The sequence below is a fragment of the Chinchilla lanigera genome, unplaced genomic scaffold (assembly GCF_000276665.1).
Source record: "Chinchilla lanigera isolate Chin_1 unplaced genomic scaffold, ChiLan1.0 scaffold00098, whole genome shotgun sequence".
Classification (NCBI taxonomy): Eukaryota; Metazoa; Chordata; class Mammalia; order Rodentia; family Chinchillidae; genus Chinchilla; species Chinchilla lanigera.
This window is the reverse complement of record NW_004955499.1, coordinates 581,315-583,851: the sequence shown is the minus strand read 5'-3', so window position 1 is coordinate 583,851 and position 2,537 is coordinate 581,315. Positions and strand designations below refer to the sequence as shown.

General features: G+C 66.5%; 1 protein-coding gene across 5 annotated transcripts in view; it reads right to left on the bottom strand.

Annotated features, from left to right (window-relative positions):
- Nucleotides 1–2,537, bottom strand: part of Plcxd1 (phosphatidylinositol-specific phospholipase C, X domain containing 1) — a gene marked incomplete in the record, with an annotated part of 10,966 nt that overhangs the window by 1,535 nt on the left and 6,894 nt on the right. For 2 of the 5 annotated variants that reach the window (XM_013505586.1, XM_013505587.1), the window contains 2 exon segments: nt 16–152; nt 1,030–1,176. In XM_013505586.1, the coding sequence (XP_013361040.1) occupies nt 16–152; nt 1,030–1,156 (264 nt within the window). 5 annotated transcript variants of the gene reach the window in all.

Sequence of the window (2,537 nt, the reverse complement as noted above, 5' to 3'; positions counted from 1 at the left end):
GCCGGCCGCGCGTACCTGGGTGACCGACCACTTCAGCACCACGGGCCGCGTGACGCAGGGCAGCGCCGAGCTGAGGACGCGCAGCAGCCGGGGCTGCGCATGGGACACGGGCGACGTCCTGCTCAGGCAGTAGGTCATGGTGTCGTGGCTGCCTGCAGGGACACGAGGGACATCACGCTGGGCGCCCTCCCCTCACCCGCCTGGGCCTGCACACGGGACCACGGGACTCCAGGCCCACTGGCTCACGTCCGCCGGCCGCCTGCAATCAGGGCCGGGAGAAGAGGGGTCCCTGCTGGGGGAATTAGTGGAGAATGTGCAGGGGAGACCTTCCTGCATCAGCCTCCTGACTCCAAGGGAGACACGGGGACACAGACACAGAAGAGAAGCCGTGTGGAGATGAAGGCACAGGTGGGAGCAATGAGGCTGCAGCCCCAGGAGGAGGCTGAGGCGGGAGGGTCTCCCGGGGAGCCAGTGCGGGGAACACAGCCCAGGATGTATGTAAATGCACGTTGTCATATATGTTCAATTCATTATTATTGTTTCAGACAAGGTCTCACGTAGCCCAAGCTGGCCTCCAACTCAGGAGATCCTCCTGCCTCAGCCTCAGCGCACAGGGTCCAGACTTCTCCATCCCCGCTCAGCGAAGTCTTGGACCTACTCCCAGGCACTGGGCGTCTCACGGCTGCTGGGCTTGGATCTCTAAAATCTCATCCTCTGTGGCCGTCGGGAGGAGCAGCCCCTGTGAACCACAGACCCGACACTGCTGAGCCTTCTTAGGGGACCAGGAGCCGGGCGTGGTGGCGCACGCCTGTAATCCCAGCACTCGGGAGGCTGAGGCAGGAGGATCGCTGCGAGTTGGAGGCCAGCCTGAACTGCATGGCGAGACCCTGTCTCAAAAAGACAATAAAAGAGGGAGCAGGAGTCTGATGGAGGGGCGGGAGAGGGTCTGGTCTCCCGGAGCTGGAGCCTACACACACACACACACACACACACACACACACACACACACACACACACTCCGCGCCTCACCCGGGATGGACAGCTGGTGCAGCGGGATGTCCCACAGCCCCGGGCTCAGGCCCGACATCCAGTCCGCGTTGGCTCCAGGGCCGGATGGCGTCCCGAAGATGCCCGGGGCGCTGAGCTGTCCGGCCATGGAGACGCAGCTGCGGGGACCTGGGGGACAGAGAGGCTCCATCAACACGCTGGGCACTGCAGCCGGAGAGGACACACTGGCCGGGGACGCGGCAGAAGCAGAGGGCTCCAAGGGGAAGGATGTTGGGCAGGCGTGCGTCTCTGAGCGTTCACTGACTCAGTCTGATCCCCCGGACCTCAGACGCCTCCACTTGCAACTCCCCTGCTGTCGTCCCCACGGCTCAACACCTGGGGGTGCATGCGCATGAACCTTTCTGCCTCCTTCCTGTTCTGTCCCGACACCATCCTAGGCACGTGTTAGTTGAATGACTAACAAACCTCCCTCCCTCTGCCGAGTGCCCCACACACCCTGACTTCCCTCCCCACGGTGCTGGCTGCTCCTGGGAGGAAATCACATGCGGTGGGAAGGCCAACTGGAGGCTGGGGAAGGAGGCTGCCCCGCCCCGCCCGGCCCAGAGATCCCAGTCCTTGCCGTGTGAGGCCGTGGTCTGTGCCGCGCTCTCCGTCCCTGGCCGGGTCAGACAAGCCCTGGCGCTCGATCTACACTGATTGGGGTGGAAGAAACGTCCCCCGTGACTTGGACTCTGACACAGCGGCCTGGGTGGCTGCAGACCTCAGAACCCCAGCTCCCGACCGACCCCTGAGTCCCGGTGCTGCTTCAAATCCGGAGGCTGAGCCGGGACGGCGGCGCGCGCTTGTCATCACCCCACACAGAAGGCTGAGGCAGGAGGGTCCCCGAAAGTTCCAGGCCAGCCTGGACCACACAGCAAGACCACCGCAAATAAGCACATAAGAAAAATAAAGGGCCAAGGCTCACTCGGCCCCACGCAGACGGCTCGAGGCTGCCAGAGTGCGGGTGTCAGCGCCAGGCTGCCCGGCCCCGGACCACAGTGGGCGGTCACAACGGGCACCCCTGCGGGAACCTGGGCCCCCAGAGGCCAGCCCGGCCCACCAGACCGCCCGCCCACCCGGCTCCGCGGCCGGCCCATGGGTCTAGGTCCAGCCCCCGCCCGAGCCCAGGCCCCCAGAAAAAAGGGGTTCCTGCGAAAAAAGGGCCACCGCGTCCGTGTGCGGCCAGGAGCGGGACGGCCCGGGCCCCCGCAGCCACCTGACACTCACTGGTGCACGAGGAAGACCCCGCGTGGCAACAGCGCCCGGCCCGCCGCAGGTCCCCGCGGCCCCCTCCCCGGGACCCAGCCGCGCTGCACCCACCCCGGTGGACCGCAACCTGGGCACGGGCTGGGGTCCCGTCTGTCCAGGGCAGCGTCCCCGGACCCAGGGCTCAGACGGCCGGCAGGACACGCGTGGGCACAGAGGCGGCCGGCAGGACACGCGTGGGCACAGAGGCGGCCGGCAGGACACGCGTGGGCACAGAGGCGGCC